Genomic DNA, 26452 nt, shown 5'->3' with positions numbered 1-26452 from the left:
AGATGGCGAGGATCTCACTTTATACTAATGCATGATGGAATATGTGGGCTTTAACATTCTCCCACACCCAGAGAATCCGAACATTACTTCCTGTCCGAAATGCCACAACCCTAGAACCGATTTACCTCACAGCACTTGGAGATGAACGGCAGTGATTGCTCTAAGCCCTCAGACCGGACAGATTACACTTCAAACTCTCCTATTCAATTTTTCGACAAAAGCCAGAAAAAACTTCCTATAATAATTCATATGCTCCTCCTGATGGCAAAAGACTGCCTTCAACGTGAATGGCTCCAAGCAACTCCGCCTCCCAGAGTGCAAGTGGACACGCTTCAGATCGAAAGGTCTAAACTCACTTTGAGAAGTTCTTTAAAAAATGTAAAGTCTTTTTCAGTCACATCCTTAATGAAAATGCCATGACCGATGAGGCCCTTCCGCTACCCTCACGGAATTTAATGGCACAACAAAGTATTGAAATACTCTGTTCTAATTCTCCTCAGACCAGCATTATAACTGATCCCTAACTAGTGCGACCAGCGGAGGGGGGAAGGTTTCCAAAAAGTTGATGCATGTAAAATTCTTTAGGATAACAAAATCTAAGGCTGTTTACTTAAAAAGGTTTTTTGTTTATTCCTTAATAAGTTTCGCCCATCTTCGGCGGTCCATCTGCCATACGGGCAAAACCTATACCAGCTATAAACTGATGCAGATTTGCTCTACAGTTTTCACAAGCTTTTGGTGCAAATTACAGTAAAGGCCGGCTGTCCATGAGCGTTGCGATATACCGCTATGGATTTCCACTGCGAGGGAGCACGGATGTAACCGCGATTTTCCGCGATGATCCCATCTTAGGCCTCCTTCCCACGGACGGATTTCCGCCACGTAATTCGCGGCAGAAATCCACTGCGTTGCCCGCAGCTATTAGGTTCTATTGAACTTAATAGCTCAGGGCTCACGGTGCGGAATTCTGACCTCACCCGCGGCATGCTCTATTTGCAGCGGGTGTACGCGCGGACGGCTTCCATTGCAGTCCATGGAAGCCATCCGTTCACGCTATCTTCCGCTGTAGCACAGCGGAAGATAGCGTGAAATCGCCTCTCCGCCGCGCGGCCGGCACGTCATATGACACGCCGAAGCGAGGACGCCGGATCCGCAGGTAAGTTTGGGGGTCTCTGGGGGGATGCCGTGACGGAGGCCGTCACGGCCATGTGCAGCCAGCCTTAATGATAGGTTCATCGCGGAGAATCGCTGTGTACATCGGATTCGCTTTCCATAGTTATGCTATGGAAAGCATTCATTGTGTTACCCGCGTGCGGACTACCGCTGCGGGTAACAGTGAAATATCGCCCATAGAGAGGGGGCCTTAATCTGTGGGGATATGAAATCCCCCATCCCTTTACTAAACCCTGCTCACTTTACTGAAAGCTGTCATTTTGCTAATTTGAAAGTTTTTTCCCACCAGAATTCTGGCACAAAGGCATCAATAAACGGCCATTTTTGAGATGCCAATGGCTGTGGGCCGCTCACCATCCCAACGCCTGCCTTTTGCTTATCATCATCTTGCTCCAGTGGGTTGAGCTATTTTTGCTCTCCTAAGCTAAGCCTGTAATTAGAATGTTCCACGCCTCAGAGAACAGCGCCGCACGCTACACGGAGGCGTTCTCCACAGAAGCATAGGAACATCTAGAATGACAAAGATGTAACGGCAACATAGCGCAGTGCGATTCCGTACAAAAATATATATACGTTAATCAGATTATTAGTAAACGGATTTCCTAAGCACTTTTTAATATCAACCATAAAGTAGCCATTTTCTTTAAACTTTAGGTTCACCGTCATTACTGCGAGTCTCATCATAGAAGACAAGCTGCAGTTTGACCCCTAAAAGGACCGATGTCTGTTAGTCCTAGATGACCAGACACAGTTTACAGATTTTAGGCTGGTGTTGATATAGCCCTCTCCAATCCAGTGTCGGACCTCATCTGACAATGAGATTTCCCTACATAGCTCACCGTCGGATGAGGTCCGATACGTTTGTAACACTATGCAGAAGAGAGCTAGCAAAGGCTAAATCTGTGTGCAGTGCATCTTCCCTCTGTCGCGGCCCAATCCTCTTCCGGATGTCGGAGGCGTGCCGCGCGCACGCACCATAGCCCCCCTTTTTTTCTTTTGAACTCCTGCTCTCCCGCGACGGAGAGCAGAAATTCATCTGCGGGTGTGCTGCGGATCCGGATGGCTTCCATGGAAGCCTGCGGGATACCCGCAGAAAATGGAGCATGCTGCGGGCAATTTCCCGCACGTGCGATCCGCGCGGCAGGGAAAAAGGCCATCCGCATGCTTTTACTTACCTGCGGGTGTCTAATGTATCCCTATGGCCCCGGAAAACGCGTGCGGGGCACCCGCATGGACTTTTTAAATTATAATTGTCCAGTGGACATAAGGCCTTAGGGCCTCAAGTGGCAAGACCGTTCATCTCATCACACCACAACTCCATTCCTTTGCATATCTGCCTGAGATGCCAAGTTTTGCAGCAAATGGCAACTTCTAGGGGGCTTCAAGTAAAAAGCATAAAACGCCATTAAATTTTTTGTATGAAGGCACTGTGATAGCCCTTATTGAAAGGGTTTGTCCAGGGTTAGAAAAGCATAACTGCTTTCTTTCAAACACAGCGCCACCAATGTCCATGGGTTGTGTGTGGTATTGCAGCTCAGCTTCCATTCACTTCAGTGGACCTGAGCTGCAATACCATACACAAGGCATGGACAAAGGTGGTGCTGTGCTTGGAAAAGCAGTTATGTTTTTCTGACCCTAGATAACCCCTTTAAGCACTGTGGTTCAATCACCAATTTTCCCTACATAGCAACAGTTGCAGCCACCGCCTGTACAAGGGACACCACAAGAACCCCGTCCACTTAAATAGAAGTCTGTGGCCAAGAGTCCTGCTGTGCTGGAGAAATGCCAAAGGGACCTCCGCACCTCTGTTTTCATAATCGACTGGGCTCTGAAAAGACAGTCCTCCACTGTTCATAATAGTATGGCAAACCCTAGCAATAAGCCATAACATAAAAAAATAGAATACGTCATCCAAAGGAATATCCCATTTGGTGGATGCGCCATAAAATGTCTGATAGGTGCAGGTCCCAGCTATGTCTACATTGGGCTCCTCTCCCACCTTCTTTCCTGCTGGCCAGCAATAAAGAGACTAATCACCAAGTTGTTCTTTTATTAATTAAAACCAGATCAAGTAACAGATTACATTACAATCTACAATTTTCCAATTGTAGAATTTTTTTTTTATTCTGCTGTCTATACAGGACTATGGGGGCGGCCATCTTGCCTGAGCTATATTTAACAGCATTTAGAGATATGCTTTACAGCAGTCTCATGGGCCAGTCCCACAATGGAGAGGAGGGGACCCACTGACTTGTATAGGAGACTGTTGTAGGCACACTCTGTGCTGAGGTCATAGAAAGTCCCAGGTGCAATTGATCCATCTATATGAGCTTACGTTTCGGTGTTATTCTCCCTGTGAGGTTAGCCAGATGACTGGTGCAAAGTTTTCTTTAGATAGAAATTATTAGGCTCCGTATAAGGAAAAAAAAAAAAACAAGCAGAATTTTTGGATTTTTTTAATTAGATTGTGACCAAAAAATAAATAAAAATTAACCAAAAAATTAAAGGGGTTGTCTCGCGAAACAAAGTGGGGCTATACACTTCTGTATGGCCATATTAATGCACTTTGTAATGTACATCGTGCATTAAATATGAGCCATACAGAAGTTATTCACTTACCTGCTCCGTTGCTAGCGTCCTCGTCTCCATGGTGCCGTCTAATTTTCAGCGTCTAATCGCCCGATTAGACGCGCTTGCGCCGTCCGGTCTTCTCCGTGTTGAATGGGGCTGCTCGTGCTGGAAAGCTGCTCCTCGTAGCTTCGCCCCGTCCCGTGTGCCGATTCCAGCCAATCAGGAGGCTGGAATCGGCAATGGACCGCACAGAAGACCTGCGGTCCACCGAGGGTGAAGATCCCGGCGGCCATCTTCGCAAGGTAAGTAAGAAGTCACCGGAGCGCGGGGATTCGGGTAAGTACTATCCGGGTTTTTTTTTTCAACACATGCATCGGGTTTGTCTCGCGCCGAACGGGGGGGCTATTGAAAAAAACAAAAACCCGTTTCGGCGCGGGACAACCCCTTTAATATGTGTAACACAAAAATAGGATTCATATAATGGGTCACTTTCTAACGACATTCCATTTAAGAAAACACCCTAACTGGCCGTTCTATGCCATTTTTGTAACCATCACATAAGCGATTAGGAGTTGTGCGCACCAAATTTCACATCCCCCAGCTAATGGAAACAGCATACCTTGCTGTGCTAATCTTTACACAGCTCCCATTCACTTTTATGAGAGTTAGGCCGCCTTCACACGGGCGTCAAAATCGTGCGAGATGCACAAATATGAACCCCATTCTTTTGCATGGGGTCATACACATCAGCGCTGTTATCCTGCATGGCACAGCGAAGCTATGAAGGATACAAATCCCAGCATGTTCCATCTTTCTGTGCTCTTGCATTGCACTGCCCATTGGTTTCAATGGGGCCGGCGGCAGCACCGCACCACGTGCTAGGTGCCTGCGATGTGATATCTCCACGATAACTCAACGACTGCTTCTTCCCCGAAGTGATGCGAGGCTGTTTGGCCATAGATGGCGAGCACGATATGGGGGCGGGATTCACGGCCGCATATCATACACGCCTGTGTGAAGTTAGCCTTACAGAAATGGGAAGGAGGATGGAAGGGGGTAATAGGCTGAACTAGAAGGACATGTGTGTTTTTTCAGTCTTTCATACTATGTTTGCTGAGTCTTTAACATGAATCGACAGTTCTGTATTATAACACAAACCGGATTTGAAAAGAAAAAGCTTAATAAAAGCACAACCTGCGCCGGCATGTAACCTGTGTTGATTTACTTCTATCATTCTGTAGCATTAGTCACAACTCTGCTGGGTCTCTTGTCAGCAGTCTGCCAACTGCATTGAGAAATTAAAGAAAAGGGGAAAAAACAAACAAACACACCAAATTGGACCCAGATGTTTGGTAAATGCCTTATATATTAACTTTTCAAAATGCTTTTTCCACTGTATTCTGCCAAGTAAAACATAACATTTAATACACAACATTAATGGGGGAGGGGAATGACAATCTCCTGTTGTCCAGGGATTACAGATCTAGCAGCCTACAGTGCCACATCAGGCCATACTGTGAAGAGCCTGGAAGGATATTACACCAGTTATCAGTAACGGTCCTTGTACAAATGGTAGTTCAGGTGCACCTGCTTGCTTCCTCTGTGGTAGGTGGAAAAGAGTAGGTACATTAATATAAAACTCCAGCTTGTAGAAGGGGTTCAATTTAGCAACAGATAAGGCTTACAGGGCTGCGGTCTCCTGTTCCACCTGAGATCTAAGACACAGCAAGACTTCTTTAATTCCGCCACTGGCTCCCATACTATTGGGCCATTTACACCACGCAACAATTATTTCAAATTGCTTCAAATGAACAAATTTGAGCAAAAAACTAACCGTTGGGTTTTCATTATGTGCAACTTCTCTCCGCTCAGTGCTTCGCATAGGTGATGAAGCGCTGAGCGAGAAGCTAGCGAGAGGGCCATGATCCAGCGATAAGACTTTGTGTAAATGCTCTGCACAAGCGCTAACGACCTTAGCGACAACATTGGCGCTCAGCCAGTCGTTTAGGCAACTATTGCCCCGTGTAAAAGGAGCATATAAGTGCAGTCACTACTGAAGCCAGGGGAGGAGGACTGGAGAAGTCATGCTGAGCATTAGGCATCAGCATAGGACAGTAGACCGCGGTCTTAGGACTGGGTATGGGAAGCCCTAAATCTGCACTGTAGACCCAGCCCGCCCCTGTTGCGGCATATCACCATATGTAAACATACCGTGCTAAGAGAAGAAAATATGTTATACAACTTTCCCTTCCATCGAGACTTTTACCCTCTCAGTAAATATCCCAAGGAAGTTCACAAAGCCGCACGGAGGTTAAATGTTCACATCAGGAATTGCCGGAAAGGAGAAACTCCTTTAACCATTTAGACTCTTATTATTCTTGGCGTTAGAGTCAGGATAGCGGTGGAATCATAATACTCCTTTATATTATGGGAGCAAGAATGTGGCCGTAATAAGCCCAGGTCACCGGCTTTAAAAGGTAACCATCCACTGAGGAGTACGATATGTTGAAAGATGTTTTAAAGAGACTGTCACCATCTTTTCACAACCCTCTGAGTGCAGCACAAGGTAGTGACACAGAGTACAGCGATACGTCTGTTGTATGTATCTGCAGTAGTTTAGGAGAAACTTGCATTTTATCAATAGTTACACCCAGCAGGACTACAGGAAGTAGTCCTATGTATTCATGAGCTGTAGCTCAGCACTTCCACCCCACCCTCCAGACACTAATTGACAGAGGTCTGCCTCTGTATATAGAGAGAGCTGCCTATCATTGGCTGGAGGGCAGAGTGGGCGTGGCTAGTTCAGAGCATGAATATTGAGGACTAGTTCTCTGTGTAAGGCCGCCTGCAGACGGGCGGAAATCCCGCGGCGGTATTTCCCGCGGGATTTCCGCCACTGAAAGTCTGCATAGGAGTGCATTACAATACGCACTCCTATGCAGACGGCCGCGGTTTGGCCGCGCGAAATCTCGCGCGGCAAACAAACCGCGGCATGTTCTAATTTTCTGCGGGGCACGCACTCACCCGGCCGCCGGCTCCGGTCTGCGCATGCGCCGGCTGCGCGGCAGCCGGCACATGAAAGAGCCGGGGCCGCCAGGCGCGGGTGAGTACGCGCTCGTCCCTGCAGGCGCACGGGTCGGATCGCGCGGCAAGAATTCTCGCCGCCGGATCCGACCCGCTCGTCTGCAGGCGGCCATAAGGGTGCCTGCACACGAACGGAATTTCCAGCGCGTTATTTTAGGCACATTATCTGCCCCAGACCGCAGCCAATATACTCCTATGAGGATCCGCAGTTGTCCCCAGACGGACGGATTTGTATCGCGTTTTTTCACGCGCGTGAAAAAATCTGCGACCTGTTCTAATTTGGGTCGGATTCTGCGCGTGAAGCCTCCAATACAAGTGAATGGGTGCGTTTTTTCACGCAGTACATCCGGAGTGCAGCTGCAGATGGAGTCACTGGTTGCTATGACTACAGGAAGTAGGCATGGTAGGAGGCGTCCCAACACAGCAGAGCTTCACAGGCAAATTTGTAGAGGGAGATAGGTAGTATTTCTTGCCAATGCAGGATGTAAGAATGCAAAATCTGTAGTAATGAATTCCTCTTGTGAATTTTTTTGCAGTGACGCAAAATAAAGTCACGCTGGAGAAGCGCCGGAAAAAAGTTACATGGATCAACCATGCCCACAAAGGCCGCCTGCAGACGAGCGGGTCGGATCCGGCAGCGAGAATTCTCGCCGCGGGACCCGACCCGAGAGCCTGCAGAGACGAGTGCGTACTCACCCGCGCCTGGCGGCCCCCGGCTCTTTCATGTGCCGGCTGCCGCGCAGCCGGCGCATGCGCAGACCGGAGCCGGCGGCCAGATGAGTGCGAGCCCCGCACAAAAATAGGACATGCCGCGGTATGTTTGCCACGCGAGATTTCACGGCCGTCTGCATAGGAGTGCATATTGTAATGCACTCCTATGCAAACTTTCAGTGGCGGAAATCCCGCGGGATTTCCGCCCGTGTGCAGGCGGCCAAAGACATCTGCTCACCGGGTGAAAGCATGTTGCCAGAATAATTTAACGGTGCTCGCACAAGCAAGAGGGACAAAACGGAGTCTGGGTGTTGGTTTTTAAGCTGTTTTCCAAGGAATGGGCAGTTCTCTAGGGGTTGGGTTTACAATAAGGGGTGTCTGCTGGTTTTTCTGCACGTTTTTTTCCGCAACACATCCGCGTATATCCGCGCGTGATTTTTCACGCATCCGCACCTATCCGCAAGCACATTTAGGTACCATACGCGTGTGAAAATCCGCTAGCGGAATCCGGAACGCTCGTGTGCAGGCGGCCTAACTGATACTAATAAAATGTGAGTTTTCCCAGATGACTGCAGTGATCCATCCAATAGACGTATCACTGTAATTAGGGCAGCAGGCGCTAACTTGTGCCGCCCCCTCAGAGAGATGCAAGAAGATGGCAACAGAGTCCCTTTAAGAGTGATTTCACATGTGGCATTTTTAGGAAACCCACTGTGGTCCTCCCTTCTGTTTCATGTAGTAGACACCTCAGGGGGTACATGTGATTTGTTGCAGCTGAGCATACATGTGTTCTAGCTGTAGCGAGGGCAGGAAGCAGCTGACATAGCAACTTATCCCTCCAGGAACAAGACGATTACACGGCTGACATCCGACTGCTCGCTCCTGATCTACCCCAACATTGGAGGGGAGCTGGAGGCCACCACACACATTAGAAGATCGGTGGATGGTACTTGGTTATCATCTAAATTAATTGAGCAGCTGTGTGCATGCATGGCCACAGCTACTTTAACCCCTTAATGTCCACCTATACGTGTTTTCACGTCCTGGAAATTGAAGCTAGCTAACAATTTGGAGCCGTCACCAGGAAGAGGGGTGCTGTCAGTGCCGCAAATACACGGAGGTTGGAGAGGAAGCCTCCACGGCCACCTCTATGTAGTGGATGGTGCTTGTAACTGCAGGCACGGCTCGCATTGATTTCATCGAGAGCCTTGGATAACTGTCATCACGTAAAAGTTTTTAAATAAAGTTTAAAAAGTTACATCTCCCCTCACGGAGTCGATCAGTAAGGGGAGATTAAACTTCTCACACAGACCATCCCTGGCTTCTATGCATACATCCACAGGCAAAACGGCAGACGCATGCACAGAAGCCGGGGAGGGCCCGGAAAACGTAAAATCTCGAGAGGTCAGTGGTCTCTGGTCACAGTTATCCAATGGTATAAAAAGGTAGCAACCTACCTTATTCAGACCGCTACCTATAACGCCTACATAATTTACAAGAAGCCCCGGGAACGCTCGCCTTCCTGCAGATCCAGGAGCAGCTTGTTGAGCGCCTTCTGTGTGGCACCGCTGCACCATAGCAAGATTACGAGTCTGAGAAGGTGTGAAGCCTTTTTACACCCCATCCCTGCCACTGAGGTCAAGAAATACCCCCCAGAAAGTGTCAGGTTTGCAGCAAGCATGGGTGGAGGAGGGATACTTGATTTTACTGCCCGATATCCCCATCCCAATTGGGCCTCCATAATTACCCGTTTTGAGACGTACCACACAGTTTTACAGTATTACTTTTATCTAAGATTTAGGGAATGCCATAGAAGGAGGGGAGGACTGAAATTCTTTAGAGTCAATTTTTTTTATTTTTTCTGCACAAGTGGGCAATGGGGCCTGGACTTTATTCTGTTGTGCACTGAAAGCCAAAGGGTGTTCCCTCCATTATAGGCCTAGCCATGTGTCCAGTAAGCAGATCGGGGCTACAATGGGTAGGTTTCTGAACACAGGACAAACCGGGGTACCCGTTTTTCATGTGCACTATAGAAAAAGAAAAAAAAAATAACAACTGCCTTTAAAATGACATATTTGCAAATATATAAAATATTTTTTCTCCTCTAAAGCCTTTTGCACACGGCGGGTCGGATCCCAAATGCAGAATTCCCGCAGGAGAGTTCGACCCGGTGCCTGGCCAGTGACTCCAGCTTACCTATCTGGCGGTCTTCTCCTCTGCTGCCAATGTGCTGGGCGGCACATGCGCAGTACGCGGCTCCTGCAGCTATTCTGCAATGATGACTGCGGAATGACCACGGGACGGATTGCTTCCATGGACTTCAATGGAAGCCGGCCGCGCGTAGCCCGCAGGAAATCGCAGCATGCTGCAATTTCTTTTTTCCGCGAGTGGGAAATTGTGATCCATTTGTGCTTGAGGGCAGGAAATAGTGTTTTGCCATAGCATGGAATGGGCTGGATTTGCTGTGGAATCCCGCCGCTCCGGATTTCGCGATGTAAATCCGCCCGTGTGCACATATTTGAAATATTACAGTTGAAAATGTGAAGAAAAAAAAATTTCAAAAGTTTTCACAATTTTGGCGCCTTTACTAAATATACACAAATTTTAAATCTGTCCCTTTTTACCACCTAAATTAAGTACAATATGTGGCGCAAAATCATTATCAGAATTACTTTAATATGCAAAACCTTTACATTTATGTTAAAGTGACATGTGAGATTTCCAAAATTTGGCCTGGTCATTAAGGCACAAACAGACTTGGTTACTAAGGGGTTAATCTGTGGCCATACCAAACCTCAATTCTTGTATATGGTTACAGTTCCAATGGTCAGGACCCAACTGATCGTTATTCTCTATCCTGTATATATGGGATAAGTTAATTTTGTGGGACAACCCCTTTAAGAATTTCCTACTGCCTTGTTACTCACTAGATTAGGAATTTTCGTGGTAACAGACCTCAAACAAACTCCTGCAGTCCCATACCTTTGGCCCCTTACTTTGTACTAACATACAGTTAATTATTGGCATTTTACATGGGCCGAGAATGTCACGATTCTCGTTGGCCGATGGAACGAGCTGGTGACATCATCACCAGCTCCTTGGCGCTCGGGAAGCCCCTTTAGACTGCATGATTCTCGCTGAATATCCTGCAGTCCTCGGGCATTTATGGTTCGGTGTTTCACATTCCTATACAAGACACTGAACGATTAGTGCTTAACCGGCACGATAAGTGCCCGAGGTGGCGCCGGTTTTCATGCCGGTTAAACTAATTGACCAACGAAGATCGCATGATTCTCATTAGTTCTCATTGGCTCGTGTTTAATCTGAGCGATACATAAGAAGTAGACAGCAGGTAATAGGAATGCACAATAAAGGCCTGTTTACACGGGCTATTTGAGTGACAGTTTTGAGCAATCATCTTTGTATAACTCTAAAGTAGCTAATTAGCTACTTAAGACTTAATGCAGATGGAGCGGGATACCTCTGCAATAGCTCAAAGAACAATGCAGCTGTTTTGAATATGCAAACAACTGCTTTGTTCTCAGTGCTTTCAGCTGGTGCCCCGCTGAGAACTGCCAGTGGGATAGCAGCTGAAAGAGTGCTATCAGCACCGCCTGCTGAGATATCAGCATGCCACACTGATAAGGCTCATTGCTAGTTTCTAGGTGGCTATAAATGAGCGATGAACGAACAGTGCACGATGGCGGCGCGATTAGGCGCAACGATTATCGCTCAAAAAACGGCTTTTCAGCGAATTTTGAGCAATAATCGTGCGTAAATGGGCCTTAAGACTATACAGTTAGTTTGTTGTCTGTTACCATGGATATGCAAAAACGTTGAACAGGAGCTGTAAGAACAAACAGCAGGCAGCTTTTAATTAACACTTTTAATAACATTCAACTTATTTTTTTTTCCCATTTTATTTGCACAGAGATTTGATAACATTTATTCGCACGCATGGACGAAACCTTTGAATCCCTCACTGCTGATGTGCCAGTGATGCCCCATAAGTGGTGATGAGCTGTACCAGCCTTAGTATTCAGACCACCGATTGGCTGCTGGGGTCACTTGCAGGTTTTTTTTAAAACTCTTGGACAACCCCTTACACCACAATACGTGAAAACAATCATTTCTATACATACGACCAGTGAACCCAACTTGTATTTAATCAGCCAAAACTTGTAAATGTGTTTTACAGAGTAGTTTTACTTCCTTACAAGGCGACTTTTGTCTGACACACTGTACAGTTCTGACCGGATAAGACAGCCACAAGACTATTACAAGGCCTTCAGGTCTGCGGTTCAGATTCCTCCTTTGTACATACATCATATGACAACAGCTCAAAATAGAGGGTGGGCCATGGAAAAAGTCCATGCCTCCTCCGAGAATACTGCACCAGGAAGAAGGAGCAATTAGAGGACTTTATTTTCTAAGGCTTGGTTCACACTGGGCGGATTTGCAGCGGAAATTCCGTCCGGAATTTGGCCGTGGCAAATTCACCTGAGGCCACTAATTCCGGGATTGGCCAGCCATGTGGACGGCATTTCTCAGAAATCGACGGCCGCAGCATTTCCTTTTTTTTCCCCACTGCGGCTGCGCTCTCCTTTACGGGAGCGCCGGACGCAAAGGAAAAGCGTGTAGCCAGGCCGCTTCAAACCCCGTGGCTAAGTGCCACGGGTTTTGAAGCAGCACTCTAGCGGCGGAAATCTTGCGGTTTTTCGCTGCGGCCAAACCGTGAGCTTTCTGCCCGGAATCCACCCAATGGGAACCCAGCCTAAAGCTTTATTAACTTACCCGCACATTACAACAGATGCCAGAAGTGGTCCCTGCTCACTCCCATGCATCTGTGGCATGCCGCATCATGTTGGCGGACACAGCGGATTGCGTTCGTGAGTTTTGCTTGAGGTCCTCCATGGTATGCGGATTACTGGCGTAACTTTCTGCTTTACATTTCTCCACAGATAAAGTTTGCATATGGATTAGTCAGTGAAACATGGAGGCGATAAGTTCCTGCTCATAGTTTGCTCTTCTTTAGACTTTTCATGACCCCGTACCAGTGAGTCGCGGGAGGTGTGGGACGATGCCCCATCTGGTTAGAAAAAGCAATACATTCTTTCCTCTGGCATTAGTAAGTCGTAAAACTGTTAAGACGTTTCCAGAGAACCAACTCAAATTGGGCCCGCTCTTCATGTTCCTGACACTCGGCACCATATGCCAATTCTCTGGTCGTGCAGTGGCGGTTCTTGAATCGGATGTGGATTCTCAGTAGATCAGTACCTCGAATTTAGTGAATTCACGTCCCCTGATGAATGAAACCGCACATCATCCATCATACAGTATAGAAATGAGTCCAGAAGCCCGCCAGTGATGGTAGTCCGCAGCCGCATACAGTTTACTTTGTCAAACTCTTTTGGTTTCTGCAGACATCATTCCTTATGGTTTCACTTTCAGCGATTTCAGCATCAGCCGACATGTCCGTGACACACATACTGGCTGGAGCGGGCTCAGAGTTCAGGGCCATTTGCAATCCGCCACTGAATGTCACGGACGACTTTGGATATCTGGACTGACGGAGGCCTCGGTTTGTTCAAGTTTGCAACAGACCCATTTCTGAACCAGACTCTAAATACAACGTTAAAGGGGTTGTCCCGCGGCAGCAAGTGGGTCTATACACTTCTGTATGGCCATATTAATGCACTTTGTAATGTACATTGTGCATTAATTATGAGCCATACAGAAGTTATCAAAAGTTTTATACTTACCTGCTCCGTTGCTGGCGTCCTCGTCTCCATGGTGCCGACTAATTTTCGGCCTCCGATGGCCAAATTAGCCGCGCTTGCGCAGTCCGGGTCTTCTGCTCTCTTCAATGCAGCCGCTCGTGCAGAATGCCGACTCCGTGTAGCTCCACCCCGTCACGTGCCGATTCCAGCCAATCAGGAGGCTGGAATCGGCAATGGACCGCACAGAAGAGCTGCGGTCCACGGATGGAGCAGACCCCGGCGGCCATCTTCAGCAGGTGAGTATGAAGACGCCGGACCGCCGGGATTCAGGTAAGTACTCTCCGGTTTGTTTTTTTAACCCCTGCATCGGGGTTGTCTCGCGCCGAACGGGGGAAGGGGGGGGTTAAAAAAAAAAAAAACCCCGCTTCGGCGCGGGACAACCCCTTTAAGCAGGTTTTGTTAGCGACGGCCTCTTGCGTTTCCATAACTGATCCTCTTTACACATAGCCTTCTACAAAAACTATTGGCTGTTCCAGGAAGGATGCTGTTCTTCTGACGCATCGGGCATGGAAGGTCGAAATAACAGGGAAAAATGAAACCTGAACACCTCACACGGGGTGATAAGACTCGGCCAGACAGGGTGCAAGGGGCTCCTCCAAAGTGTGGTGCCGGATCGGACGTGGGCTACTTATCCATGGCCCACCATGTATAAACAAGCCTCAGATTTACATTTCCCCGAGCGAGGGTGGTTTCACAGTGACAAACATCACTCTCCCATCCGACCCCCACCCCAAGCAAAAAATGCTGCATCCAGATGTTTGATGCAAGTCAACAGGAAATTACACAATGCACTACAAAAAATAAAAGTTCTCAATTTGGATTTGTTCTTTTATAGCATCCATGGTGTTTTTCCCCCAAAATTTAACATGCTCGAAGTAATGTGTCCCCCCCCCCTCCTGTTTAATATGGAACGATTATAGTTTAAAAAAATAAATAAATTTTAAAAAATCGTTGAAACGAGCGCTCAGTCCAAAACACACACCGACAACCGTTATTTACACTCGTCATTCATTTTATGCAAAAACCATCGCTGTCTCGTTCACTAATCGTTTGGTTTAAATACCGATCATTCAGTCGCTCTCAGTCACTTCCACTTTCCACAGAGGAACATTTATACTGTAGTGTTTACAGAAGTAGCAGCGAAGTAAGATTATACCAGACGTGCACAAAACACCAACACAATACATGTGTAACCGCGCACAACACGTGTAATCGTGCGGTGCAGATATTAAATCTGCAGCATATCGGATTAGAGACTTTTCACACCGGACGGAATAGTCTGCAGGACGCAGGGCGGTAGCGGATTTTGTCAGTTAGAAATGCAGCAAAATCTGCACTACCTGCGGAAAGCATTCTGCAGACTTTAATTGGGGAATTACATCTCCCGCATGTTAGGAATCTGCAATAATTCCGCAAGACATGCCCGATGCAGAATTCAAACCCCATAGGAATAATATTCTGGTGCAGAAATGTCCACGCATCCCAATCCCGTCCCATGTGAAAGGTCCCTTATGCTGCAGACTTTCAGTGCAGATTCCACCACTTTCAATGGGCGAAATTAAATCTGTGACAAACCCACAAGGAACCTTGCTGATTTTCTGCCATTTTTTTTCCTCTGTTGAATTTCCGTTGAGTGGACAAACCCTAAAACTACCTCCAAAATTGGAAAAAACAACTCTGCTTGTAAAACTGGATAGTGTAACCAATGATCAGTGGAGGACTATGAATATGATGCAGGGTAACAATGTATGGAGGACTAAGAGTGACCCTATAATTTTAGATGTACAGCATATCAACCAAGCCCACCGACATCTGTAGGTCCAGCCTATGGTTTTCTGATAGACCTTGCACAGCCCAAAATTCTCCGACCGCTCACATCGCAAAGCACATGGACACTTCATCGGTACTATTGTATTATGTCTCCACCTGAATAATGAGTGGAGACCATGAGTGACAGCTTAGGGCTTGGTAACGCCCCCAAATCGTGGGGATGTAGTTATGGCTGGGATGGAGGTTAGGGTTAGTTTCAGTGTTGGGCTTACACTATTAGGGATGAATACTTCCATGTGAGAGCGGCAGCTAATAATGTAAGACTAACAGTGAAACCAACTCTAACCCTCAATGCCAGCCATAATCAAATCCCCAGGCTGCTAGAAGCTTGCTGCCCATGTCACCTCAACTTCCCTGTGACGTTGCCCCCGTTAAAGTGTTAGCGGTGGCACGGCAGTCTACAGAGAGGCCGTCCAAGCTGACCGCAGCCTCCCCCCCCACCAAAGTGTTAGCGGTGCCACGGCAGTCCATGCAGCCATGCAGAGAGCGTCTCAGCCAACCGAGCCGTCAGCATAGAAGGGAGACGCGGCATGGGAGGCGAGTGTCAGGACCCGAGAGCCGGACGATGGTTGGTGAGTTACCGGACCAGAGAGGTCAACAACGAGTGCAGCAAAGCATGAGCGATCAGGCAGCGGAGAAGGGAGGCCGGAGTGGTGAGTCTAAGGACCTGAGAGGCCGACGACAGAGAAACAGGGGGCATCACCTGGCTGTCAAACAGCCTTATCCTTGTCGACACCCACCACTTCCAGTGTCAACAAGATACACCAGTATCTTCATCTGTGTACTGTCTGAATAGCAGCAAGTTTTCGAACTTGGACCGTCATCCTGAGTGAAAAACTACTAGTGTGCAGAAAAACGTTTAAAGAATAGGCTCTTTTCCCGTCCAGTCTTTAGCGCAATTAGACAAAACTCTACAGTAATAGCGCCCTCAGCCAGCCAGCCTTCAATCATCCAATACTTCTGTTCTGCCAGTTGCCGTCTCTGGTGGATTTTCCCATAAGCTGGCGCCCGTCTTCCTCTATAATGTCCACATCATCCCCTGAGCACTGTGATTTAGTTGCCCTATGTACACGGTGAGTCTGCCCACAAAAAGGATAGATCTGCGAGTGCGCCGGCAGCTAGAGCACAGCACAAGTGTGAGAATTTACACCAATTACATCTACTACATGCTCCATGTCATAGGGGAAGAAAGGCAGCATTATGGGAAAATCCACCAGCAACGGTCTGGCCCGCCCATCAGACCATTCTGCGTGCGCAAATTTTTAAGCATTATCCAAGTACGCGTTTATTAAGAGGTCTAAATAAGTTTTGGTAACGGCTATAGCTCACGATCGGAGCGCTCTACTACCGTGCTAACAAGGGGCGACCACTTTAACTGCTGAAAGTTACAGAATGATATATTTTTTACGCATTATATAATTATAAACACACAGGCCGGTATGTATACACACATCTCGTGACACATTCTGGGGCGGACCACTAAGTAATACGTACACAGTCCTACACAGGCCGGTATGTATACACACACATCTCGTGACACATGGGACGGACCGCTAAGTAATACGTACACAGTCCTACACAGGCTGGTATGTATACACACATCTCGTGACACATGGGACGGACCGCTAAGTAATACGTACACAGTCCTACACAGGCCGGTATGTATACACACATCTCGTGACACATTCTGGGGCGAACCACTAAGTAACACGTACAGTCTTACACAGGCCGGTATGTATACACACATCTCGTGACACATGGGACGGACCGCTAAGTAATACGTACACAGTCCTACACAGGCCGGTATGTATACACACATCTCGTGACACATTCTGGGGCGAACCACTAAGTAACACGTACAGTCTTACACAGGCCGGTATGTATACACACATCTCGTGACACATGGGGCGGACCGCTAAGTAATACGTACACAGTCCTACACAGGCCGGTATGTATACACACATCTCGTGACACATGGGGCGGACCGCTATGTACGCAGTCCTATTTCCTTCCTTTATGAGATAAACATCTGAAGAGTTTCCCTTTTCCTTCTCACAACACTGACAAAGGAGTAAAAGTAACAACACAGCAGAACTCAACTTATGGCCCTTTACTGCTAGATGAGCTGGAAGGAGCCCGCAGCTAGCGATTGGATAGCGTTCGCTTGGCATACATTTACACAGAGCAATACTTGGGTAGTTGTGATAGTTCATTGATCATAATCGCGCCTCTAGTCGGCCCTTCTGCCACTGCTTCCTATTTAGCAAGTCTTTAAGACGCCTGTTTATACTAAAAGATTTGCAGCAAGTCCACACGAAAGCTGCAATCGGCAATAATCTAACAATTTATCACTGATTGTTCGGTTGCTGCACGTATTTACACCTAATTATTGTGATACACGGCCATGAGCAGCGCCATACAGTCTCTACCGGCAGCACGTATGGCAGCAAAATGTGGTTTCCACATACGACGGTGGGCAGGAGCCCTGCATATTGATGGGCCATGCCATATTATTAGGACCGGTGGGATCAGCAGAGACCAGAGAGACTCCCAAGCAAGAAGGAACCTTCTGACTCTTCCTACAAAGCAGTACTTCCTGCAGCCCCTGCGCAAGTCACTATATGAAGCCATGTTATACTCCATCAGCAGTCTCCTGGTCGTCATAACGTCAGCTGCCATTGGGAAGCCCTGTACCACTTCATCTCCATGCCACTCTCTTGGTAGGCCATACGCTCGCCCGTTGCAATATGCCACCAAGGTCTTCCCCGAGACTACCCCATTAGTTTCCATACAAAAGCATCTTATTGATCGGATCGATGAAAAAAATTAAAAAAAAAAAAAAAAAATTAAAACCAGACCCTTACGCTGCCTTCACACATAATGGAATTACGCAGCTGAGTTTTCTGCCATGCAGAAAAAAAAAATATATATATATATATCACATTTCTGTGAATGTTGACACAGATGTGTTTAAGCTGAAGCCCGTGTGCATCACGATCTACATGCGGATTTTGGCAGCACATATCCCGCTGTGCGCTGTGGAAGTATTCCGTGTGATAGCGTCCTTACACGTCCGTGAATGAAGGCGAACTCGGAGCGCAGCGGCTACCAGCTTTGTCTTGTGACTACCTATGAAGAAGTAACTGTAGGACAGAGACCCCCGACCTCGTACCTTGTGGGCGGTGGTCGGGGTCCGCACTCCGCTCAGACAGAGAGGAAGGTTTCGGCGACGGCATCTTTGGGCGCTACAGTTTTCATGCAGCCAAAGATTGTCGCATGCCGTGTCGGGGATTGTGATCCTGTCGTGACTACCGTAGCAAGTTGCTGCAACCCAACTAATCAAAAATCCCCACCTGATGACCGTGTTCACATGCAACATCACAGGGCGAGAGCGCCATCTCTGGCCGCAAGACAACGAAAACTGCTGTGTAGACCGGACAGTATTACATTAATAGTTCACCATCCAAACTGACATTATTTGCAAAGATCCCCAACTACTTACATCTCAGCCCCCCCACAGCAGGGGGTCTGGGGCCACATGTGGCCCCCGCTGAGGACCCCGGCTGTAGGGGTTACCACTCAGTGAGGTCACCACAAACACCCAGGGGATATTTTAAGTAGCTAATCAATAAAACCATTTCGGGAGAGGAGTGCATGCAGCGCCCATCACTCAGGGTACATGACTGGAGTGTTGGTAGACTGAGGCCCACCCTCACTTACCAGTGCCTAGTAGTGCCCCGGGTAGGTGGGGTTCGCTAGATGCCCGTTACAGGGGGATTTACAAAACCTCCTGTTCTCCTCAAGTCAAGTGATTAAAAGCAGAAGCATCGGTCAGCGACAGCGTTTACTGGGGTTGTAAAACTGTCAGCAAGTAGTGACCAAAGTTCCCATGACTTATCTGAAACTTTCCATTTTTTTTTAACCAGTTCACTACCAGCTCCCGAGGAATCCTCAGAAATCCGATAGCGTGACCAGATATGATGACTCCCCCCGCAGCCTTTAACCACACAGCCCCCCATGTCAGAAAATGTATATTTCTAATTTGCACCAATTCCCCCAAACCAGATGTGTGCCTGTATGTCTGCAGCCATTGTGCTGACACCTCAGCTCTGTACAGTCGGACACTTCCTCATACCACAGCCCATTGCAGGCACTGCAAGCCCCCTGCAGCTCCACACATGCCACCCAGCGACCACCGCTTCCTGTGATACTACTAGTCGCAGACTGCCCACACAGAGGTCAGGCAAGCCGGGCATGTGACCACAGGCTACTTTCAGCCAGTTTCAGACTTCTCCCCCACCCGGCGCTCCATGGACAAACAGGACAGCCGCACGTTACCTAAACCGGGGCGAATCCTTCAGGCACTCCTCGAAGTCCATCGTCACCTTCATGTCCCCGGCTGCGCTCTACGGGCTGCGTGAGGTAGGAGCAGGCTCACGGGCCGCGACCAGTACAGAGCCGGACAGGAAGCAGGGACCATATGCCGCTAGGTGGCGCTGCTGCACACACTCCCTCTCCCTACAATCCACACAGCAGATTCCCCACTCTCCAGTACTGGCAGCACCAGCGGCGCGGCTTCACCCCGCCTACCACATTTGGAGTGACAGCCGCGCCAGCCAATGGGAACGGACCACAGTTCAGCAGAGGGCGCGCCTCGTTGCTAAGAGCAACAGGGAAGTGGGCTGAGTCACCCTGCAGGGAGGGAAGGGAGGCCTGGGAAAGGGCAGGGTGGGATAAGTCGGGGATGGGAGTGTGCTGAGGAGAAAGTCATTACAGTCTATGTGGTCTCTTATCAGTAACGGCTCCAGTCGTGAGGTGCATGGAGGCTTTATATGTATGAGAAGGCAGCCGCCACAGCATTAGAACAGAAACATGCCTGGTTTATCAGGTGCCAGAAGGATAATAGCCCTTATATCTGTAGCGCCAACATATGCCACAGCGCTGTACAAAGCAGAGGAAACTGCATACAGACTGATAATACAGACAACAGGGCTGGGCGCTGCTCGGCATATTCCGCTAGAATCCAAAGTTTAGCCTCAGGATTCTGGCATGGGTTTGCATGCGGATCCACGCCATATAAACTATGGCGCCGGTTTGCTTCCTAGTCAATACAAAGTTAGCTTTGGGGAACAATCCACACAAAAAATATGCTGCAGATCCGCACCAAAATCAGCTATGTGTGAACGCAGAAAAACTGCGGCAAATATGCGCCAAATTAAACAATAAATGATGCACATGTGGTTGTGTTGTTAATTGCGTTGCTGCTGCAGGATTTGACCCTGCATTTCAAGGGTCAAAGTCTGCAGCATAAATAGACTGTGGATTTAGGCCTCATGTCCACGGGCAAAATAAGAATTAAAATCCGCAGCGGATTTTAACTCTTCTCCCGCGCGTGGATCCGCACCCCATAGGGATGCATTGACCACCTGCGGGTAGATAAATACCCGCGGATCGTCAATAAAAGGGATATAAAAAAAAATGGAGCATGAAAAAATCTGGACCATGCTCCATTTTCATGCGGGTCTCCCGCGGGGACGGCTCCCGCGGGCTTCTATTGAAGCCTATGGAAGCCGTCCGGATCCGCGGGAGACAAAATTCGGAATTTACTCACACGCTCCGTTTCTTCTCTTCGCGGCGCCGCCATCTTCTCTCCGTCGCGGCCGGATCTTTTTTCTTCGGGACGGCGCATGCGTGGGGCACGTCACCGACGTCATCATGCACATCCGCCGAGCCGAAGAAAGAAGATCCGGCCGCGACGAGAGAAGATGACGCCGCAGCGAAGAGAAGAAACGGAGCGGATGGGAGGTGAGTTTATTCTGATTTATTCTTATTTTCAGCCCTCATGTCCGCGGGGCAGGAGGGACCCGCTGCAGATTGTCCATGGAGAATCCGTAGCGGGCCTGATTTTCCCCGTGGACATGAGGCCTTAGGGTTTGCCGCGTTCTTGAAAACTTGATGCCATGACATTTTCTGTACCACATCAAGGAGATTAAACCCCCCACACGTGGTGTGTAACCACTGCTGGAGTTCCAAAGCAATTCCGCTGCACGTGAAGACTGCCGAAAGGCCCATTTACATGCAACAATTATCGCTCAAAATTCAGTCAAGCGACCGCAGATGAGCGATCATCGTTGTGTGTAAACACTGCCATCGTTCACTTTTTGGCTGAAGGATGATTTTAAGGTCAGCTTAAAATCCATCATTAACCCTTTCCAATCCACTGTCTGACCTCTGAAGACATCATGATTTAAGGCTGTACAGCTCTGATGTTGGAAGACATCCGTCGGGGTTCTCTTACTGTATATTGCCAACCTCTCTGCTGTCGGAGCCTATCCAACGTGTCACCTCATGCAGTGCTGGCTTTAGCCAGCATATAACACCTTTGTATAACAGCAGAAAAAGAGTAAGCCCCCGAGGAAAACCAGGGTACAAATTGGATTGGAAGGGGTTAAGCCGGAAAGAAGATAACACAGACCGCACGCTGTGTTCTGCACGGAAGTCAGAGACTACATTGTATTCTGCCAACAGCCCATGTGAGAACAAGGGAGCTGTGTGCAGAGCTCAGACCACATGCTGTGCTTTGCAAGCAGCTCCTGGGGGCTCTTTTACATGCACATGAAGCTAATAAAATGTTAATGGACATTACTGTCCATTAACACTTTATGCAAAATGATCGCTAAAACTGTTAGGGTTAATGCCCACGAACGGATTTTCACTGTGGTAACCGCGGCATAAATCCGCGACAAAATTCCGTTGCTATTAGGTTCTATTGAACCTAATAGCTCAGTGCTTACATACGTGATTCTGCCATGGATTTCCGCCGCGGGAAAAAAATTGCGACATATTCTAATTCACTGCGTTTTTCCGCCACGGGAGGTCACCATTAATATAGTATTAATGGAGACCTCAGGATTACGCGATTACTCGTGGGCACTCACATTTTTAAATGCGGTACTCCTGCGGCGAAAAACCACAGGCGTATCCCGCTCCGTCCATGGGCATGAGACCTAAATGTGTGCATGTTATTAGTTTATATTAGATTGTGTTTGTCTGTAATTGGGAATTAGATAACAATTAGACCACATTGTATTACTAATCAGAGCAGAAATCCAGGCAATTCCAAGAGGTGCACTAAGGCCTCATGCCCACGGCCGAGTCAGATTCCGACTGCGAATTCTCACAGCGGAATCAGATCTGGCGACCCCCAGAGACCCAATACTCACCTGTCCGGATCCACTGCGAGTGTCTCACCTGGCCAGCCGGCGTGTGTGCCCAGTGCAGGGCATGATGCATTGGTGCTGGGCTATGGCGAGGATTCCTGCGATACTTCCGCAGTGCTCACTGCGTGGAATGTCGTGGAACAGACGGCTTCCATTGACTGCACTGGAAGCCGTCCGTGCAATTTTCTGCACAAAATAGAACAAGCTGCAATTCTCCCTCCGCAAGCGGAAAATTGCAGTTGATTTCCGCTCGTGTGCAGGGGAGAATCTGTTAACATAGCATGTCTATGGACGGACATAGCTGCGGAATTTGCGGCGGGCGTCTGGCCGTGAGCATTAGACCTAACATTTATCTTGCAACTATATATAGAAAGAATGATCCTACTACTAAAAGAAACACCATATTTCAATGAAATGCCTATTTTCTCACAAAGAAAACAGGCGTTACAAAAGAGTTACGTCCTGCAGCATCAGGGTATGTATGAAGGGAGATCGCGGGACAATTTTCCTCCGACACCCAGTGGCAACAGCTCCAATAAGCCGTATGGCTCATCAGAGCTGGTAACCCTTTAAATGCCACTGTCAATCATGACAGCGGCATTTAAATCCTCCGAAAGACATTTAGGGGTCCCATACAGCCCACACACGATGAGATCGTAGGGAGCGTGTGGTTGTCATGGCAGCCTTTTGCCATATTTATAAGAAAAGAATCTAAATAATAAAACAAAAATACATATTAGGTATCGCTGCATCCGTAAAAGTCAAATCTATCAAAGTAACACATTATTTACTGTGCATGGTGAACATTGTCAGAAAAAAAACCTAAAGAACGCCAGAAATGGGCTTTTTTGGTCACACGGTCTCCAAGAAAAAATGCATTTAAAAGCGAACAAAAAGTTGTATGTATTCCAAAATGTCATTTTTGCTGCAGTTTGTGCGCCGTAGAAACAAGACACACCAAAAGATGGCGGAAATTTTATTATTTTTTTCATTTTACTCCACTTAGAATTTTTTTAAAGTTTTTTAGTACATTATATGGTACATTAAGTAGCACCATTGAAAATACAACTCCGGCAAAAAACAAGCCCTCCTATAGGTATGTTGATGGATAAATAAAAGGAGTTACGAATTTTTAAAAGGGGGCAGGAAAGACTGAAAATGTAGAAAAAATGGCCATGTCCTGAAGGGGTTAAAGAGAAATGTTCACTTTTTTCTAGATTCTAGATTTATTTAAGGAGATAACTAAGTAATCACATCATTGTAATTCCGCTGGTCTCTGGTGTATAGAAGTGGCCAATTTCTCCTGCTGGACACTATAAAAACAGACAAATATTCCACAGCTGTGCACTGCAGAACATCACGAAACAATAAACAGGACCAAGCAACATGACAGACGTCCACAACAAGAAAAAGCCTAAGTAATTCTGTACAGGCTTAAGACCTTTAGCCCCCCCTCACCCAGGCTCTTTTTACAGCGATTAGTGTGGCGCTTTCAGCACTGTGCTAATCGCAGTACAACGCTCTCATTGTTTTCAATTGGCCCAATCGGACAGCCTAACTACACTACATGAAAAAAAAAGCAATACTTCCCAATGCTCTTGAGCGCCAGCTCATCCAATCAGAGCCAGCAGTCGATGAACCAATCTCAGACATTCAATGAGCGCTGGCTCTGATTGGCTGAGACAGCACTCGAGAACCAATCAGAGCAATCTCTTGCTGGAGGCGGGGTTCTAAATTGCCGTTAACAGCAAGAGGTGCTTTGTCGGCGTTGACAACTGCATAGAAGCCTGCAGGAATGCCAGCAAGAAGCGGGAGCAACCCGGACGGCACGAGCTAGGTAAGTATTGAGGTTTTTTTACCAGCTTCCTTGCCTGCATTTTCAGCTGTGCTGAAAACGTAGCTGAAAATGCTGGCAAAACGTATGCCAACGCTAGCGAAACCGCAGTAAACGCAGCGCTTCAAATGTCTGTATGAGGAAGGCCTTAGTTGTACAGTATATTTGGGCAAAACATTTTTTTAAATCAGTTTTTTTAAATTATTTTTTTCCCCTTTTATCCAAAAGCAGAAAAAAGGTACATAGACTTGTTTAGGAGAGCATGCACTTGGGACTCTGAAAAGAGTCAGATTTTCATCCAGCATGCGGACTGCAGCAGCGGGCATCACGGGAATTAGAAAGTGGATGAGTATAAAAAAAACCAAAAACAGCAAATGGCTCCCTTGTCATCTCGCCTAACAGTACCACAAGTTAGTTTATGTTGCTTTAGCTAGGTAATAGGCTCCCTTTAAAGTGTGCTAAAATAGTGGGTCCAGCTGGTTTTCTTGTATGAGCTGACTCTCCCTGACAGCAGAAGTCACAATCCAAAATTGCAGATCCTATAGTCATACTGGAGATAAGCTGCTACCATGGATGTCTGGCAGCTTATCCCCTTTTCCACAATCAGAATGCATGCATGCGTTGGCTGACTTGAGCATGTATGTGTACAAGTGAGTTGGGAAGAAGCAGATACTGAAGGTGTATGAGCACATTTAATTAGGGATGGTATTTCATGAAGATTGATACAATTCCCATTAGATAAAGGACCATTTACACGGAACAATTAACACTCAAAATTTGTTTGGACAAACGAAAATGAATGATAATCGTCCTGTGTAAATGCAAAAAATCATTTACTATTAGTTCACTTTTCGTTATCGCTGACTTTCAGTCAGCATAAAAAAACACTGCATCGCGGGATTCTTGCGTGTAAACACTCCGTGCTCAATGCTTCACATAGATTGTTAAGCACTGACTGAGAAGCCGGTGATCCAGCAGTGTTCTCTGCCTGTCTAAATGCTCTGTACAAGCGCTAACAACCTTAGCGGTGGCATCAGCCCTCATGCAGTCATTTAGATAACTGTCATTCCGTCTAAATGGGACATAACTCAGTCTACCAGAAGGAAGATATTGTCCGTTCTTAGGCCCAATGTCCACGGGCGGATCTGATTTGCGGAATCTACGCGGCTCACCCGCACAGAAGATCCACAAATCAAGCCGCCCATGGGGATACATGGGCGTCAACAAGTGAAATAAAGCATGCGGATTTTATTTGCAGACCTTTTGGTACAGGGAAAAAAATTGCAGCATGCTCCACTTTACTGCGGATCCCACACGGACGACTTCCATTGAAGTCAATGGAAGCAGTCTGATGTGCGGCCTGTCTGCAATTGAATTGTGGACGGGCCACGGATTCCGTGGGAAAGCAGGAGTTTGAGAAAAAAAAACTCCACTGCACGTGTGCAGCGGCTCGCTGGCCGGCACTTCCACACGCATCTGCAGTAAAGAAAAGAGAAGACCCGGACGGGTAAGTAAAAGACCCGCAGTGTCCTTGGCCACGGGCAGGGATGGATTCCGATGTGGGCTCCTGCATGCAGAATCCGATCCATCTGTGGACATGAGGCATTAAATGTTCATGCAGTTACTGTAAAGATGTGGTATTTCTACAATCTGTATGTCAAACCTAGGTCATAGTTACACAAATAGACAACCTTCCCAATTTCATCAAGAAATGCGGGATAACATGCCACAGTTCTCCCCATTGAAGTATACACACATGCTGGACCAACTGTGCAGCTTTATGGTGAAGCCAGGAGAAATATCTGTTGGCCAACTGAGCAATCAGCTAACAATTACTGAATGTTTGTGGACAGCGCCCGGCTGTTGTCCCAGCACTCCTATGCTTTCACACAGGAGCGAGGATCACTCAGTGAATGGAGGCAGAGCAGGCTAGAGATGGCTTCAGCCCACCCACCTCCATTCACAGTAAACAGGACATCATTCATAGATGACTGACAACCTGCTTACACAGGCCGATCCTGGTTTGATTTTTATGTCTGCAGAAACTGGACAACAAACAAATTATCGTTCCTCATTCAGTTGCTGCCGGCATTTAAACTGAACAATCTTACTGGACAACAAAAATGCACTTTGACATATTTCCTTTGTCAATAGTTAAACTACCCTAAATTTGGGCCGAGAAACATGAATATGACATAAGATTCTGTTTATTAGCTCTGGTTTGTAAGATATACTCAAATCAAAATACT

At 47.4% G+C, this 26452-nt stretch overlaps 1 protein-coding gene across 3 annotated transcripts in view; it reads right to left on the bottom strand.

Moving 5' to 3' along the window:
• Positions 1-19686, bottom strand: part of ACAP2 (ArfGAP with coiled-coil, ankyrin repeat and PH domains 2) — a 92108-nt gene extending 72422 nt beyond the window's left edge. For all 3 annotated transcript variants that reach the window (XM_066601688.1, XM_066601698.1, XM_066601695.1), the window contains exon 1: positions 19488-19686. In XM_066601688.1, the coding sequence (XP_066457785.1) occupies positions 19488-19540 (53 nt within the window). In that variant the 5' untranslated portion in view covers positions 19541-19686. The remainder of the gene's footprint in view (positions 1-19487) is intronic.
• Positions 19687-26452: the final 6766 nt, after the last annotated feature.

The sequence above is a fragment of the Eleutherodactylus coqui genome, chromosome 1 (genome assembly GCF_035609145.1).
Source record: "Eleutherodactylus coqui strain aEleCoq1 chromosome 1, aEleCoq1.hap1, whole genome shotgun sequence".
Classification (NCBI taxonomy): Eukaryota; Metazoa; Chordata; class Amphibia; order Anura; family Eleutherodactylidae; genus Eleutherodactylus; species Eleutherodactylus coqui.
This window is presented reverse-complemented; position numbering and strand designations above follow the sequence as displayed.